Source organism: Moschus berezovskii, chromosome 6, assembly GCF_049115385.1.
Source record: "Moschus berezovskii isolate FMDL1 chromosome 6, NW_MosBer_1.0, whole genome shotgun sequence".
In the NCBI taxonomy this organism is placed as follows: Eukaryota; Metazoa; Chordata; class Mammalia; order Artiodactyla; family Moschidae; genus Moschus; species Moschus berezovskii.
Genome location: NC_142465.1, coordinates 76,499,170 through 76,516,922, shown reverse-complemented (window position 1 = coordinate 76,516,922; position 17,753 = coordinate 76,499,170). Strand labels below are relative to the sequence as shown.

The 17,753-nt window shown below is 42.3% G+C and overlaps 1 protein-coding gene across 1 annotated transcript in view; it reads right to left on the bottom strand.

The window, feature by feature from the left end:
- The window catches only part of LOC129536092 (protein HP-25 homolog 1), a 35,437-nt gene extending 18,921 nt beyond the window's left edge, over nt 1–16,516 (bottom strand). The window contains exons 1-2 of the mRNA XM_088837032.1: nt 16,410–16,516; nt 15,995–16,095 (exon numbers count right to left, since the gene is read on the bottom strand). Of these exons, the coding sequence (XP_088693158.1) occupies nt 15,995–16,095; nt 16,410–16,516 (208 nt within the window). The remainder of the gene's footprint in view (nt 1–15,994; nt 16,096–16,409) is intronic.
- Between the last annotated feature and the right edge of the window lie 1,237 nt (nt 16,517–17,753).

Here is a 17,753-nt window from a genome sequence, read left to right as displayed (position 1 = left end):
CCCATGGACCATAGCCTGCCAGGCTCCTCTGTCCACGGAATCTTGCTGGCAAGAATACAGGAATGGGTTGCCATTCCCTACTCCAACACAATCTGCATTTATGTATAAATAAATATATATTTTGGAACCATAAAAAGGCAAGAAATATAAAGAGGAAAATAATCACATTGCCATAACTTTTGAGCCCTTTATGAATATAGCAGGTAAGAGTGTGGAGATCATATATTCATTTTAATACTTTTCAGATTTTTTTTCTAAACAGCAACACCACTCAATGATAGTGAACTGCCATGGGAACTTTAAAGTTGCAGAATCCTTCATGAACATTTTCCTGTGCAATCTCCAGAGCAAGTTTTTTGAAGAGGCATTTTTTGGTTGTATTAGGATGACAAACTGCTGTGTGTCCAGTGATTCCCTGGTGACTGAGTGGGAAAGAATCTGCCTGGCAATGTAGGAGATGCGGGTTCAATCTCTGGTTCAAGAATATCCCCTGGAGAAGGAAATGGTGACCCACCAGTATTCTTGCCTGGGAAATCTTACAGACAGAGGAGCTGAGTGGGCTACAGACCACGGGGTCACAAAGAGTCGGACATGACTTAGTGACTAAACAACGACAACAACCAGTGATTAGGATATGGCTATATCTTGAGGCGGGGGGGGCATTAGTCAGCCTATCTACCTCTCCTACAGACTTTAATCAATAGAAAAGAGAAAGGGGGAAATCAGGAACGTATATTTTCCCTCACATCATAATCCAGTGGGTGGTTCTGAGCTGCAGTAGTTTCAAGGCTCCTTTGTGCTCGTGTGTTCTAACATCAGCAGTATCTACTGTAAATCTTTGATGAGCATGGGAACATACGACTACTTGCTCTCTTTTTTTGCCTTACTTCCAATTTTATATGCAACTGGTGCTCAAAGAGTGCACCCTCCAGTAAATTATCTGTACAGAAAGGTTCTTCCTCAGCCTGGGTTTTCTGAGAATCTGGGCTAGATGTTTCCATTAACGAGAGTATTTATATGCAATTCACATGCAAAGAGGTCTTCCAACTTCCTCAAAGAAACCAACTTGAGAAGGAAGCTCTTCGGGTAAGTGATTCCTCAAATGCCCTGTTTTGTCTCACTCGTTTGTTTTTCAAGGTTTTGGTGAGATGTATTAACCAATTTCCATTATTATTTTCTAGTCTAGTCTCTTCTAGGCTTCCCTGATGGCTCAGTCAGAAAAGAATCCACCTGCAATGCAGGAGACACGGGTTCACTCCCTGGGTAGTGAAGATCCCCTGAAGAAGGGCATGGCAACCCACTCCAGTACTCTTGCCTGGAGAATCCCATAGATAGAGAAGCCTGGCGGGCTACAGACCATGGGGTCACAGAGTCAGACATCTAGTCTCTCCCAAGATGATACATGCAAGTTAGAAGGCTTTGCTTCTGTATCAGGGGGCAAGTCTAGATATCCAACTCTGCTAATTAATGACCACATACTGATGATCATGGATCTTTTATAATTTCCTGATTAGGGGTATTTTCCATCTTCATGTTGCCTAGCTTCCCAGTGGTTCCAGGGCAATAGTGTGTAAGAACAGAAAGACACCTTGAATATTACACTCCATCCCAATAAGTTTATAGATGGAAAGGCTGAGGCTTAAAAAGGAAGTGAGTTCCCACATTTGGGTAGCAGTCTTTAATATGATTTATCTTTTTTATTTTTAGCTTTTTTGCCACACTACCCAGCATGTGGGATCTTAGATATTCAACCTTCACCCATGCCCACTGTAGTGGAGGCGTAGAATCTTGACCATTGGACTGCCAGGGAAGTCCCACAACTCATCTTTTTTAAATGTGAAAATACTTTAAATTAACTACACATAAAATTATAAAGTATCAGTGCAATTACAGTAATAATTAAATGAAGAGTCATGTGTTCACCACCTAAGCCAAACGAACGTAGTGTTGCCATACACCAAAAGCCCCTTAGAATCCCCTCCTGCTTTCCCTTTATCCGAATAACTACTATCCTGAAATTTGTGTTGTTGGTGGTGGTTTAGTCACAAGTAGTGTCCAGCTCTTGAGATCCCATGGACTGTAGCCTGTCTATGGTATTCTCCAGGTGAGAATACTGGAGTGGGTTGCCATTTCCTTCTCCAGAGAATCTTCCCGACCCAGAAATCGAACCTGGGTCTCCTGCATAGCAGGCAGATTTTTTACTGATTGAGCTATGAGGGAAGCCCCCAAATTTTTGTTAATTATTTTCTTTCTTTTATTTGTAAATAAAGTTACTAAGTACATATTTGTATACTTTCATTAGTGTTCCTAAGCACTCATCTCCTATGCACTAGCCTTTCCTGGGTATAATACACCCAAGAGTGGAATTACTGGGTCATAAGGTGGGTCCATTCTAAAAGAGATCAGTCCTGGGTGTTCATTGGAATGACTGATGTTAAATACTTTGGCCACCTCATGCAAAGAGGTGACTCACTGGAAAAGACTCTAATGCTGGGAGGGACTGGGGGCAGGAGGAGAAGGGAATGACAGAGAATGAGATGGCTGGATGGCATCACTAACTCGATGGACATGAGTTTGAGTGAACTCCGGGAGTTGGCGATGGACAGGGAGGCCTGGCGTGCTGTGATTCATGGGGTCACAAAGAGTCAGACATGACTGAGTGACTGAACTGAACTGAACTGAAGGTGGGTATATTCAGCTGCAATAGAAATTGCTAAGCTGGTTTCTAAAGGGGTCATACTATTCTATATTGCTACCAGCAAGGGTTAAGAATTCAGCTTGTTCCACATGGCCACCATTGCTTGGCATTAATATTTTAAAACATATCCATTTTTTAAGAGTGAAGTGATACATCATTGTCATTTTAATTTGCATTTGTCTGAAGAGTAATTACTTGAGCACCTTTTTAACTGTACTTCCTGGCTACATGGATACCTTCCTTTGAGAATGAGCTGTTTGTCCATTTTTAAACTGGGTTATCTTTTTTTTATTGATTGCAAGAAATCTTAAAGTTTTACTCTTACATGCTTTATCAGATACATATGAATTTTAAGGACTTCCCTTGTGGCTCAGCTGGTAAAGAATTTGCCTGCAATGCGGGAGACCTGGGTTTGATCCCTGGGTTGGGAAGGTCCCTCAGAGAAGGGAAAGGCTACCCACTCCAGTATTCTGGCCTGGAGAATTCTATGGACTGTATAGTCCATGGGGTCACAAAGAGTCGGACTCAACTGAGTGACTTTCACTTCACTATGAATTTTAAATTTCTTCTCTAATTCTCTGGATTACCTATGTACTCTGTTCATGGTATATCTTGAACAGATCGGAAGTCTCAATTACCTTCTTTTAAAGTTAGTCGGTTTGTGTCCTGCTTAGAGCAGTTGCCTAATTGAAATTAGAAATAAACTCCTTTATGCTTTCTTTGATAAACTTAACAGTTATAACATTCTCACTCTAAGAAATTTATTTCATCATTTTCTTTTGGAAACAGAAATAAGGGAACTCCCCAGTGGTCCAGTGGTTAAGATTTTACCTCACAAATGTAATTCCTGGTTGGGGACCTAGGATCCCACATGCCCCAGAGTTGAAAAAAAAAAACACATAAAAACATAAAACAGAAGCAGTGCTGTAACAAATTCAGTGAAGATTTTTAAAATGGTCCACATTTTAAAAAAGAGTAGAAACAGATATGTGTTCTGATTTTGGTAAGTTGATAACTCTTGCTAATTATTCAAGGCAAAGTTGGGTCCTGAATTGGGTCTTATCACACTCTCCTCATCATTACTCACCATAGAATCCCCGTCCCCGTCCCTTCTCCTCTTGCCCCTCACAGCCTTCCCCTCTACATTCAGGAAATGTGTTGTTCTTCAGGTTTCTTTAGTGACAGGAGTGGTGTGGAACTTTAAAAGAACTGAGTATGAGAAAGAACTGGAGATTAAATATTTGAGGATAAATTTTATAATTAAAATTGCAGGGACTACCCTGGTGGTCTCAGTGGGTAAGACTCTGTGCTTCCAGTGCAGGGGGCCCAGGTTCAATTCCTGGCGAGGGAACTAGATCCTATATACCGCAACTAAGACCCAGTGCAGTCAAAATAAATAATAAATATTTGAAAAATAAAACTAAAATTTCATTCTGTGGTTCACTGTGCTTGAGTAAGCTCTTCCCTTCCTTCTTCTGACAGCTGAACAGGATATGTTACCTAGATGCCCAAGAAGATAATTCAGGCACCACGTTTAGTGAGTTCCTTGGCCCGGAGTCATTGACCTATTTGGGATTCACTAGATTCAGTTACAGTCCCACTGAAAAATTTCCCAGTTGACTACCCACGCTCAGGAACAGAAATCCTGTGTGGCTCGTTGTCTTCAGATCTATCTGGGGGTTGGGTATATAAGCAGCCAGAGAAGTGCATTGATAGGGAGGGGTGAGTGAAAAAAAGGTGGAACCTCTCTCCCTTGCTCCCTGCTTCTGCATCTCACTCGTTCTTGGCACATTTCACCTGCACCAGCAACCGAATGATAAGAAAAGTCTGCTTCTCTCAAGTGGAACAAATCCCTCTGTTTCTAGCTGTTGTTCAGTCACTAAGTTGTGCCCGACTCATTGTGACCCCGTAGACATGCCAGGCTTCCGTGTGCTTCACTATCTCCCGAGTTTGCTCAAACTCACGTCCATTGTCTCAATGATGCCATCCAACCATCTCATCCTCTGCCGCCCTCTTCTCCTCCTGCCTTCCATCTTTCCCAGCACCAGGGTCTTGTCCAATAAGTCAGCTCTTCTCATCAGTCCTTCCAAAGAATATTCAGGGTTGATTTCCTTTAGGTTTGACTAGTTTGATCTCCTTGCTGTCCAAGGGACTCTCAGGAGTCTTCTCCAGCACCACAGTTTGAAAACATCAATTCTTCAGTGCTCAACCTTCTTTATAGTCCAACTCTCACATCAGTACATGTCTCTAGAGGGTACTCTGAATCCACCAGTCTACATGCAAGCAGCTTCCGAACCTACAGTGAAGAACACTGAGGAGCCAGAGAAAGAATAATGCAAAGGAGCAGAGAGTTAAAATGAATAGAGCAAAATCCTTTTCTCCTTGGGGAAAGAATCAGTGACCACTGAAGTTCTGGCTTGCTGGGCCCCAAGATATCACTCAGCATTTAGTATTCGCCCAACAGGTAGACTTGAAGAGAAGACTCTTTAGAGTCCCTTGTACTGCAAGGAGATCAAACCAGTCAATCCTAAAGGAAATCAGTCCTGAATGTTCACTGGAAGGACTGATGCTGAAGCTGAAGCTCCAATATTTTGGTCACCTGATGCAAAGAGCCAACTCCCTGGAAAAGACCCTGATGCTGGGAATGATTGAAGGCAGCAGGAGAAGGGACGACAGAGGATGAGATGGTTGGATGGCATCACTGACTCAATGGACATGAATTTAAGCAAGCTCCAGGAGTTGGTGATGGACAGGGAAGCCTGGCTTGCTGCAGTTCATGGGGTCACAAAGAGTTGGACACAACTGAGTGACTGAACCAAACTGAACTGAACAGGTATCCTGAGAGATAGAACTAATCTATTCATTCCTCTGTGGAATAACAGTAGATATACTATGAATAATACACATACATATATATATAGCATAAATATAACTACCATTATATGTACATCCATTTTTTGTGTTACTTTGTTCACAATGCTTTACCCACACACTATAGCTTATCCTAGCAGCAACACAATAGGATACATTTTATTCCATTTGTTTCATAGATGTGGAAATTGAGTTGCAGAGAAGAACAGCTTGACCAAAAGGAACACAGTGTATTGGTATTGTAAAAAATTTCAAATTCATGTTTCCTCCCATACATCACATCCAGACCTTTTTTTCAGGCTCTCAGAAAGTTCAAAATTGACTTAGGGTGCAATGATTTACACACATATTGCAAAATAGCAATGCATGATACAAATTGCTAAATACAATATATGGAAGTTTATAAAACAGAATTTCAGGGCTAAATCTGACCTCAGAGGCCAATGTGAGTCACAGATCAATGTGAGTCAACCTTCATCATATGTTGAAGTGTCCACTGCAGTTTCTTCATGAATGGCTCAAATGAGAAGGAATCCCCTACTTTGCAAATACATCCTTCCACTAATAAACTACTGTCAGATTTTCCTCGTGTGAACCCAGGTCTTTTGCCCTAAAACTTGCAGTTCAGTTCAGTTCAGTTCAGTCGCTCAGTCGTGTCCAACTCTTTGTGACCCCATGAATCACAGCACGCCAGGCCTCCCTGTCCATCACCAAATCCCGGAGTTCACTCAAACTCATGTCCATCAAGTCGGTGATGCCATCCAGCCATCTCATTCTCTGTCATCCCCTTCTCCTCCTTCCCCCAATCCTTCCCAGCACCAGACTCTTTTCCAGTGAGTCAGCTTGTCGCATGAGGTGGCCAAAGTATTGGAGTTTCAGCTTTAGCATCAGTCCTCCCAATGAACACCCAGGATTGATCTCCTTTAGAATGGACTGGTTGGATCTCCTTGCAGTCCAAGGGACTCTCAAGAGTCTTCTCCAGCACCACAGTTCAAAAGCTAAAACTTGCAGCTGTATCGATACTAAAGGCATTATTTGAGTCCACACAGGACAAGATCACTCCTTATTATATATAACAATATCTCACATTTACATGCCCATTAAGCTGACCCTATCCTTAGAATTTCTCCAGGTTTTACAAAAATCCAAGTTCCTTCTCTATTACCTTATATATTGCAAGTTTCAGGTTTATCCACAATTCCCTTTGTCTTATTCTGGACACTTTCACACAGATGGGTACCAAGAGTGAGCAAATATCTATTTGTTACATACCAAAAACCTCACGTATGTCCCATCCACTGCAACTCTTCCAGACACCTCTTATGAGTTAATCATACACTTCTCAGGACCACCTCTTTCTAAAGGCATAATGGCACGTAACATTTATGGGTTGTGATTTATACTTTCATTTCTTTAACAAGGATTTGAAGGCAGGAGCTGTATTCATCTTTACAACCTTAACAGTGTTTGGTACATATTGGATGTTCAAAAAATGTTTCTGTTTTCTACATAGATTTGTTCACTGATGTGTACCCATCACTTAACTGCAGCTTGGCTCTAGTCCTAAAAAAAAAAATTTACTCAGTGACTGCACACATAACTCAACACAGTGTTCCAGGAAAATCATTAAATCATGTGTTATTTTAAACAGTATCTGCTGAGCATATATTAGGTGCCTGGCATTATTCTATCCAAAGAGATTCCAAAATTGTAACCCAAAGTGTCATTTTATGATTTTGACAATCTGATATGTTCCAACAGTCTAAGGTTGTTTACCATAAAGGCAAGACTTTAGTCTTTTTTTCAGAGTCTGTTACTAAGCCAACTCTCTCTCTTACCCTTTACCACTTTATAACAAACCTTGACAGTGTATTAAAAAGCAAAGGCACCACTTTGCCAGCAAAGGTCCATATAATCAAAGCTATGATTTTTCCAGTGGTCATGTATGGATGTGAGAACTGGGTCATAAAGAAGGCTGAGCGCCAAATAATTGATGCTTTAAAACTGTGGTGCTAGAGAAGACTCTTGAGAGTCCCTTGGAAAGCCAGGAGATCAAACCAGTCAATCCTAAAGAAAATGCACCTTGAATATTCATTGGAACGACTGATGCTGAAGCTCCAATACTTTGGCCACCTGATGCAAAGAGCCGACTCACTGGAAAAAGACCCTGATGCTGGGACAGACTGAGGGCCAAAGGGGAAGGAGGTGACAGAGGATGCGATAGATAGTATCACCTACTCAATGGACATGAATGTGAGCAAACTTCAGGAGATTGTGGAGGAGAGGAGCCTGCCATGCTGTAGTCCATGGTGTAGCAAAGAGTCAGATACGACTTAGCACCTAAATAACAACAACGATTCACTTACCCTCACTCTAGTGTTTGAAAGTTTGGAGGCTATGTTTTAGATTTATTGCTAGCATAATTCAACTTGCTCTTTTCTTCTCTTCATGCCAGCCTATTGATAGTTTTCTGAATCCTGATTCTATTATACAATCCATTTGTTCTTCCTCTCAGCCTTGATACATTCTCAGATTTGATTAGAGAACTATCAATGCTCTCACATGAAACATTGATAAAAATGTTGAACTGGACAAGACCAAAGCCACAACTCCTCAGAAGAGACCTTTGTTCCAGGTTGTCATTAATCAATTAGTCAGCCCTCTAGGGACACAGTTATTCAGTGATGATTCCACTCAGCAGTAATGCCATCAATATTTGGTCATTTGTTCACAAAGGCATAGTGATATTTTGGAAAATGCCACACTAAAATCCACATGTCCATTTCTCTAGTCATCCTCCCAACAGTTCATGTATAAGCAAACCAACAAAGAAAGTGAGTAGGACTTGTTCTTGGTAACACTTTGATCCTTCTTCCTAACCACTGTTTTATCTTCCAAGTTTTCACATGCCGTTTTCTTGGTAATCTTATCTAGACAAGAAACAACTGTCACCATGAAGGAGTTTAGTGCTTTTCTAGGTTTGAGGTGGTATAAGAATTGGGCTCATAAAATCAGTTCCTGAGAATATCTATCTGAAGACCTGTCCTGCCAGTTTTCCTGGAGCAGAGTGCCTCATTTCTGCTCTCCACACTGAACTCCTTCAGGGGTGTTGAAGGTCAGCAGCTGCAGTGGCACACAATTTAATCCTTGTAGAGGGAGATGGCAATTGCCAATTTGTGGCTGACAAAACAGAACAAGGTTCAGGGAGGTGAGGTAACTTTTCCAAACTAGCAAGTTGCAGAAATAGTTGTGTGATTCCGGGCAAGTCACTTATCCTCTTCAATCTCAGTTTCATCAGCTGTAAAATGGTTAAACAATGTTACCTACACAGTAAGTGTGGGTGATAATTAAATGGCATAAATGCATATAAAGCTCTACGCCAAGTTCCTGCCACAAAGTTAGTGCTCAAAATAGTCCCTCTCAACAGTCTGAGAAGTTTATAATGAGCACACATTCTTTTAAAATCCACAAAAACAATAAAAACATTCCCATTTTGAAATGAATCTTCACATGCCATTTGTCTGAGCCACACGACTTGAATGTATTTAACAGAGCAAGACTATCTTTTCTTCTCCCTTGGATTTTTATTTCTTTATTCCCTCCAACCAACTTCACTTTCCACTCTCCTGACTCAGTGATTAATTTTTCTGGCAGGCAGGATGGAGGATAGGAACACTCAGGATACAGGCTGTATATCTTCTGTGGGCTTCTTGTACCAAACTAAAAAATAGTCTTTCCATCCGCCTAGAGTTTTTTAAGCTTTCTTTCCCGACCCTCTTCAAAGGCTTTCCCGTCCGCCCACCCCACTTGCATTTTTAGGACACCTTCTCATTGTGTCCTAATTCAGCTCACAGAAGCAGGCACACTGATCTCTTTAGACGACTTCCCTCCTCCCCTCTCTCCTTCTTTCCTCATCAGGACCATTTGTACCTTTTAACCAGGATTTCGTTTTTGAAACTGGCTTGTTCTAGTACTCACTGCCCATGCGGTTTGTTTCCTTTGCTACTGCAATGTGCCCTGAGAGCATCCTGTACCGTTTCCAGCACCACTGCTGCCGCCACCAGCCACAATAACACTCAATTCCATCCTGCCAGCACTCAGTGTGTGGCAGACGCCATGCTCCATTCGCTGCATGCATGATCTCATTTAATCCCATAACAACTCTGGGACAAGGATGCTGTTATTCTCCTTTATAAACAATTGAAAAACAAGCTGAGGCTCAACAAGGTTATCCAAAGCCACAGGATGAGCACATGGAACCATCACCCACTTTTCTCTATACCCACCTGCTCCCCATCAAGGCTGCCGCTCCATCACCTAGACGGGGTCACCAGCCTCCCAGCTCGCAGCTTGTCTCCAGCCTTGACCCTCTGCCAATCTTATCGCGACCCAAGCAAAATGAAGTTATAAAAACATAAATAAAGTCATGGCACTTCCTTGCTTAAAACCTTTGGGTGACTCATGTGCTTTTATGATCATGTGCTAAGTCCTTATGCAGCTTTCAACTACCTGGATTTGCCTGAGATTTCCAACCTCGACTTACTTCCCCTCAATCCCTTCCCCATAGTTTATTGGAAGTCCAGCTCTACTGGACTTCATCTGTCCCGATGCCTCGCACTGCTTATTCTCTCAGCTTAAAAAACTGTTCCTTGTCCTCCACCTTCTGCCCTGAAAGAAAATAAAGGCATCTCTCTTGCTTCTCTGCCCTGGACTTCCTTCAAAAAAAAATATGAATTTCCAGGTAATTCAATACATTTGTAAGTTTATATTACATCATTTAATTCACCCCCAACCCTGCATAGGAGAGGAAACCAAACTGAAGCTAACCACTCAAAATCCGAGTTCTAGCAAGAGGCTGAGTTGGGATGTGAACAAGTGTCTGTCTGACTTCAGACACTGTGATCTTTCCTCTGAGTTCTGTTGCTATGATGTTGTTCGAGGTTAAAAACAACAGTAGGCAAATATGGCTGGGGGTTGGGATTCTCTAGAGGCTGAAATTAATCTAGTAAATGGGGCGAAAAGGAACCTTAGCCCGTGCCCTTGGGGGTAGGAAGGTCAGGCACTGGGCTCTAGCTCGAGAGTGATTTTCTGTTTTTTGAATCAGAGTAATTGTTTTGCCTACCTTCGTGTGCTACAATCACAGGATCTGATTTATTAAGGCCCTTGGCAAAGCCCAGTAAGATGATCTATCCTTAGCAATAAAGAGGCAGCTGAAGTCAGGTCTACAGAGCCAGAGGCTCAGCAGGACACCTGCAGGGGAACAGAAAGGAAATCTGCCAAGGAGACAAGGATCCCAAGAAACCAGACTTTCAGAAATGCTCTCAGAGAGCTCTCAACATCTCTCCCTCACCTCTTCTCTGCCCAGCACTCACCTACTACCTTGAAAGCTCTCTAGGGAAAGACGTGTTCTTCATCTCTGACGAAAGACTTTGAGTTCCTGCTCTGCTGTGTGACTTTCTCCATGTCCTTTCATCTACCCAGCTTTAGTTTCATCATTTGTAAAATGTAATAAAAGTACTACCTACTGCACAAGTTTGTTTGTGATTTCATTGAAACCATGATATGTAACAGGGACGCCCACAGTGCCTGACCCAGAGAGGTTTTCTTCAGTTATCTATGTCATCACTGCCCTATATTTAGAAAAATGAAATTAAGAAAACACATCAGATTCCAGTGTAGAATGACCCAAGTCTTGCCTACAGCTTTTGGCCTAAACCCCCACTGATTTCCTGAATGACCAACCCTTATTTGAGTTCAGTCTCCTGTCCTACCTAAGCATCAGTCTGCTCATTGTCACTGAGTCCCCTGCCATTTGCCAGACATTGAGAAAAGCAGAGATCAAAGCATCTGCTCCTTGCCCACAGCCCAGCAGATGGACAACTGACCTTCTCATCCACTAGGGCTGTTTTAGCTATTAGGCTGCATGGTAACAGATTTCTAAGATTTCTAAGGACCTAGGGAAATCTTTTACCCTGAAATATGAAAGCAATAAAATCTAAATTAATATGTGTCTCATCTAGTATGTCTACAAAATGCATCATAAAAACTTTCATAACTTTATTTTTACAACTTATAACTTTATAATTTGTCATGTATAAATTCCATTTATCACGGGATGTGGGGCATTCTAATATGTTTGTGTGAGACACCAAAGTCAGAATGCATAAAGCTAAGGATGGCCTTAAAACAACCCGTACTAGCACAACAGACAAATTCCATCTGCTTCTTGATAAACCTTCACTCATAGTTTTCCTTTCCCCAAAAGGACTCCGCCCCTCTGTGCCACTGGTGCTAACAACCAGGCAGGGCCCTCTACATCCTCAGAAGGCTGTCCGCTCTGTGATTCCATCATTCCTCTATCATTCTCTGTCTCTACGGTACAACCTCACTACCCCTGGTCATTAGGGCCTCTCTTTGTCAAGGAGAGAGAGCTGTCTATGTCCTTGAGGTTCTCCCTGTGAAGCAGGGAAGTGAATAAGTCCACATGAAAACACAGCTTTAAGCCAGCTTTCCAATGGACAGTAGATTTCCTCAGGCTTTCTCTGGCTTGAGAATTACATGAATCTGTAGGACCTCTAAGTTCCAGGAGTTCTCATAGCTGGGCCCATGCCTTCAGAAGCTGTCAGGATTAAAGTATTTCTATGGAAGGTCCTCTATTGGGAGGGGGGGGGTGGGCAGGGATAAGGAAAATTTGGCAATAGCTACAACCAGCTCCTCCAATTGAATAATCAGATCTCAAAGGGAACTGGCATCTAGCCCGTGATAAAAGGTTTGATGCCTTGCTCCTGTCTTTGGCCTGATCCTGTTTAGCTTTTTAAAAAACATGCCAAACACAGATCACACAGTTTTACCTTTATATAAGCCTTCTTTTTTAAGCAGAGCTTTTTTATCTCTGCCTCACATGGAATTTTCCCTTTTGTTGTTTTATTATCTAAGCAATGCATATTTATTGTGAAAGAATTAGACCAACAGATAAACAATGACTCAAACCACCATCCCCTTGGCATTGTGACTGATGATCAAATCTGCCGCTACAGCAGAATGCCAAAAGCCTTCTGCCAGATGGTAAACAACCTGAGTAGGAGAGCCATGTCTGCAGCCAGGCCCTGCAGGAAAGTGTGGATTGGGGAGCCCACAATTTGGTCTTGGACTTGGGAGCCCAGCTCCCTGCCTTGCTGGCTGTGCAGAAATCTCTACTCAAACTGCTAGGAACAATAAGGACAGTCATTGGCCCAGGGAACTGAAAGCTTCAGGACTGACTTAATCCAATGGTCTGATTATCCTGGTCATGCCCACCACCTGCACAAGTCACGCTCAGGCTGACGGTGAGGTGGCTGCAGTACCCAGACCCCAAAACCATACACGACAACGTCAGAGGATAAGATTGTCTCCTGCCAAGCTCTGATCTAAAGAGTGAAGATGATATTTACAGAAGAGAAAATTTTCCCTTGCACTTTTTTGATTCAAATGAATGCTCATTTCAGAACTAATCCCATAGCCAATAGAAAGCTCTGCACTGATTGGTTTTGGCCTGGGTTCTCCCACTGGAAACAGGGATCTGATTTGCGAGGTCTGCTCTGCTTATCAAGTCCTGCCCTTGCAGATGTTGTGGAGTGCACGTTGGGAAGTTGATAGTAATTGTGTGGTGCTGGAAAAGTTAGCCACTCCTCTGAGCATCAACTCTCTCACTGATAAAATGGGAATAATCATATACATTTTGTGGTGCAGAGGATCTGAGATAATTCATGAGAAATGGCAAAACATTGTGTCTGATGCTTAGGAGGGGCTAAGCAGGTGAATAATGTTTGATGAATCCATTAACTTAGCAGCTTCCTGAAGGTGGTGATGACCAAATAGAGGACCATTTCTTCACTCCCCTCTGGTTGGACATTTCAGGGTACATAACTTGAGAAAGTCCTTGAAACAAAGTCAAGGTAAAAAATCTACCCACGCTTGAGCAACCAAACCTGGCTCAGTTAATGATGAAGAGCATGGGCTCTGTGGTTAGACTTCCTGAGTTTTGAATCCACAACTTACTGACAACTTACTGACTGTGTGCCTTTGAAATCACAGCCTTTCCTCCCTTAGCCTCTTCTGCCGCCATGAGATGATGGGTCCATAAGAAGCAACACCTCTTAAACACTGGCATCACATAGGCGTCATTCTAATCAGTGTACCTCTCCACAACCCCCTCATCTTGGCACTTTCATCACACCACTGCCTGGAAAGGCTAAGTTCTTGCCTAAAAGTTTATATTCAGTAAGTGCGGAACAAGGATATTTAACACTAATAGGTTAAAAGTATGTTTTCATAATAACTGACTTCTATCATTATAACAGTATACACCTCACAGGATTTTTGTGATGATTAAGTGATATAATGCATGCATGGTGCTCAGTAAGCTCTATAAATGTTATTATTATTATTAGTCACAGGTGGTGATGAAAGATATTTTTACATTAGCCCAAAATTTCCACTATGAGAGCAATCTTGATTTGATGCCGAAACGGGCATACATGACTATTGGTTCTCTCATCTCCCAAGGAGAAAGTACAGTTCCTTCGATTCTCCCCTGCGGCTCATCCCACCCTCCCCACAGGGCACAGTGCCAAGTCTGCTGACATAAGCCTCCATTCTCTGCTCAGCTGTTCCCTGTGATGGAACAATCCACTATCTTCCCACCACACTGATTGAACAGTGCCCTTTTTTTCCCCCAGCGAATCACTCCTTCCTTTGCATCCAGGAGCCACTGGGTCAAGCTCTCCTTTGGTGTAGATTGCAATCAATTTTCAGCTTCATCAGTTTAATGTCTGTCTCCCCCTCAGTCCTGGGATGGGACATCATGTTCCACCCATCTTCTTTCTTCCAGTGCTTGATACAGCAGGATACAAATTCAACAGATGTTTGTTGAATGAATCACTGTATCACAATTAGGATGAGTACCTACTGAGCACTGACTGGGTACTAGGTATCACCCTAGGGGTTTATGTGCTATATTACAGCTGTGGTTACAAATGACAAATGTGCAGTTTGGATGATCCTATATGGAAAAAGAGGAGAATCTGTCCAACCACATAACCTGATTGGTGGTTACATAGTATTGTTTTATGAGAATTTTACCATTATATAATATATTATATATATTTTCTTCAGTCTTCTGCATATATATGTTTTATTCATCTTCTTTATATGTGATATCTTCATTTTCACTTATTTTATGTTTAAATCTTCAAAAAAAAGCCTGAAGGCAAAATACCTCATTAAGGAGAAAGTCATAAAACTGAATGAAGCCTCATGGTAGCTGAGAATATTAAAATATGTGATTAAATTTTAATATTTGCCTTTAAATGTGGTTCAAAATGCAATGCCATCAATAAATATTTTTTAAATGGTTGAAAGACATTTGGGGAATGCTGACTACGGTAAATATATCAGATGATGAGCATAACAGGAATAGAACTGTCACTCTTAGGAATTACGCAGTTTCTTACTCTTGGTATTGGAAGTAGTTTCTTAGCTGAGTGGCCTGCATCATTGTGTGTGAATTATTTTTCTTTCAATTATGGAGAGACTACAGGACAATAAGTAACCCTGAATTATTGAATTATTCTTGAGGTCTGGAGAAAACTGCAAGGACATTTAAATGTTAAATCATTGGAAGAAAACGAATTTTAACTTCTCTGGTCATTTCATACTGATCTTTTTCTCAGTTAAGTTTTATTTTTTAAGTTGGCTGGAGCATAGTTGATTTACAATATTGGGTTTCAGGTGTGCAGCAAAGTGATTCAGGTATACATATACATGTATTCATTTTTAGATTCTTTTCTTATATTGGTTATCACAGAATATTTGAGCTAGAGTTCTTTGTGCTACACAGTAGGTCCTTGTTGGTTAGCTATCTTATATATAGTAGTGTGTATGTTCACCCCAAGCTCCTGATTTATCCCCTCCCCCCACATTTCCCCTTTGGTAACCATAAGTTGGTTTTCAATATCTGTATGTCTGTTTCTGTTTTATAAATAATTTTCATTTGTATCAGGTTTTAAAAAATTAGATTCTACATATGAGTGATATCATCTTTGTCTTTCTCTGACTTAGTTGATAAGTATGATAATTTCCAGGTCCATCCATGTTGCTGCAAATGGCATTGTTTCATTCTTTTCATGGCTGAGTAATAGTCCACTGTACGTATGTCCCACATCATCTTTATCCATTCACCTGTCCATGGACATTTAGGTTGCTTCCATGTCTTGACTACTGTAAAAAGTGTTGCAATGAACATTAGCGTGCATGTATCTTCTGACTGAGATGGGTCTAGTAACAGGACTGAATTCCTTCTGAAGCCCATTTGGAATGTTGTAGTCTCTTCCTCATTCTAAGCTCCTTGCATGTATCATTCAGTCAGGGCTTAGTGAGAGTTCATACCGCTGGTCATCTTGTTGTCCACATCCTCATCTGCTAGAAACGAGTTCTTACAGGGACTGTCTCTTTCTCTCTCTTCTGTATCCCCAGCCATTTCTGGGGTGCTAGCACAGTAGAGGCACCCAGCCAGCAGGCGCTGATGGAGCCTGGTTCAACTGAGCAACAACCCCCAAGGCCACATCAGAATTTCTTTCTCCACCTTTAACTTTCCATACCTGCGAGCTGAGGCCTGAGAATGAGCTTGGAGACCTGGCATTTGGGGAGCTGCTCAGATAATCCAAAAGCATGCCAAAGCCAGAGAGAAACTTGAAAATCATCTGGGTTTATGTTTTCATTTTGTAACTGAGAGAAAGGACACCCACAGTGGTGGAGGGTGTTACCTGGTAAACAGTGAAGCTGGGACTAAACCTCACATCACCTGGCTTCCAGCACCTCCTCCTTTGTCACCAGGCTTCGCCTGCCCAGAGGGATGGGTGCCTTTCTTTTAATGCTGGCACAGAAAGTTTCCAGGCTGTGAAGCTCCATGCCGTCTGTAGGAAGGGAAGCCTGCTACCAATCTGTGTCGAGAGGGAAAGTGTTAGTCACTCAGTTGTGTCCAACTCCCAGAGATCCCATGAACTATAGCCTGCCAGTCTCCTCTGTCCATGGAATTCTCCAGGCAAGAATACTGGAGTGGGTTGCCATTTCCTTTTCCAGGGAATCTTCCCAACCCAGGGATTGAACCCGAGTCTCCTGCATTGCAGGCATATTCTTTACCATTTGAACCACGAGGGAGCCAACCTATCTTAGGAGAACTCATTTTTCAGGCTTGCAGCTCTTGGCATAAACAACTCGGACTCAAGGGGGATGTTTCTTACAAGGAGCTGCCATGCAGTGATTGCTCCACTCCAAGAGCTGACTCACCCCTGCCTCAGCCTATGGGCTTATTTTAGCCCCACGTTTCTGGAGGAGGAAATGAGAACATGATCAAGAATCCTGTGGGAAGAGCCTGGGGCTTTGGATTTCTCACTGGGGGCTTCAGGCAGTGCCTCACATCTCCAACTTCTTTAGAAACTCACAGCCAATTCCTTCTATTGAATTAGGGTTGCCAGCCTGACCTAGTTATAGGGTGCCTGCCTTTAAGAAAACACCCCTCTGGAAGTGAGAATTAGGCAAAGGGACTAAATTTTGAAGTTGATTATTGACCCAGCAAAGAGTTTCTTTCCTTTTCTTCAGTGAACGGAAAAGAGTAGAACAAGTAAAGCTGTTGGATTCCCAGCTTCTGTTATTAAGCCATAAAACCTTGGGTCTGGGATGAATCTTACTGAGATTGGGGAGTTAGGGGGTCTTCGGGGGAGGAGTTTGGGGCTGAGTCTTGAAAGACAAGTGAGGAAAAGGGAAAGGGTGCTATAGAGAGAGGAAGGGGAATACGCCAGTTTCTGGAGGTATGAAAGTGCGGGGAGTCATCCAAATCGACTGCAGAAAAGGAAGGGGAAGCCAGCAGGGTCACTCCTCACATCTGGCATACTCCTGTCGACACACTTTTCGTTAGACCAATCCCCTTGCCTAAAGTCTTTCCCTGATCTCTCCAGCTCTCCAGTCCTATCATCCATCCCTATCACGTGGCCCACTTCTCACTGTCCCAGGCCACAGGTCCCCTTGGCTGGCCTCTGGCACCACTTTCCTTCAGCGCTCCACTCAGCCTTTAGCCTTGGCACTGTGTAATCAGCAATGTTTTTCATCTACAACAGCAACAAAATTCATCTACAGGGACTTCCCTGGT